The sequence below is a fragment of the Coregonus lavaretus genome (assembly GCF_964263955.1).
Source record: "Coregonus lavaretus genome assembly, contig: HAP1_SCAFFOLD_5168, whole genome shotgun sequence".
Taxonomy (NCBI): domain Eukaryota; kingdom Metazoa; phylum Chordata; class Actinopteri; order Salmoniformes; family Salmonidae; genus Coregonus; species Coregonus lavaretus.
In genome coordinates, this window is record NW_028167063.1 from 1,729 (window position 1) to 2,500 (window position 772).

The window sequence follows — 772 nt, forward strand, 5'->3', positions numbered from 1 at the left end:
GTGTCTGTGTGTGTGTGTGTGTGTGTGTGTCTGTGTGTGTGTGTGTGTGTGTGTGTGTGTGTGTGTGTGTTGTCTGTGTCTGTGTCTGTGTGTTTGTGTCTGTGTGTGTGTGTGTGTGTGTGTGTGTGTGTGTGTGTGTGTGTGTGTGTCTGTGTTTGTGTGTGTGTGTGTGTGTGCGTGCGTGCGTGCGTGCGTGCGTGTGTGTGTGTCTGTGTCTGTGTCTGTGTGTTTGTGTCTGTGTGTGTGTGTGTGTGTGTGTGTGTGTGTGTGTGTGTGTGTGTGTGTGTGTGTGTGTGTGTGTGTGTGTGTGTGTGTGTGTGTGTGTGTGTGTGTGTGTGTGTGTGTGTGTGTGTGCGTGTGTGTGTCTGTGTGTCTGTGTGTGTGGTGTGTGTGTGTGTGTGTGCGTGTGTACATGTGTATCAGGGTGTTGCTATCTCAGCCGGGTGCTAAAACTGTGACAGGAGATAATCTGTGAGGAAATCAGAAACGTACCAAGTCACACACGTCCTCCTCTGGCTTAGGGATGTAGAACTGGACTTGGTTCTCGATGAGGAACTTGAGGCGGAGGTAATGTTTGGCAGGATCCAGCTGGTGGGCCTGCGGAGTTCAGTAAAGAGGACAGAAAGAGGATTGGCATAGGCTAAGTAGCAGGGATCAAATACTTAATCTGTGCGTGATTGAGCTTGCCTGGCTTAATGGACCAATAGAATAGTACCAACAAAAAAAGAAAAGCAAACCCTGCCCATCTGGCCCCACAGGCAGCAGGCTAGAG

The 772-nt window shown here is 50.0% G+C and overlaps 1 protein-coding gene across 1 annotated transcript in view; it reads right to left on the reverse strand.

The window, feature by feature from the left end:
• Positions 1–492: 492 nt before the first annotated feature.
• Positions 493–772, reverse strand: part of LOC311113930 (rho guanine nucleotide exchange factor TIAM1-like) — a gene marked incomplete at both ends in the record, with an annotated part of 32,981 nt that continues 32,701 nt past the window's right edge. The window contains one exon of the mRNA XM_084189204.1: positions 493–597. Coding sequence (XP_084045330.1) covers positions 493–597 — 105 coding nt within the window. The remainder of the gene's footprint in view (positions 598–772) is intronic.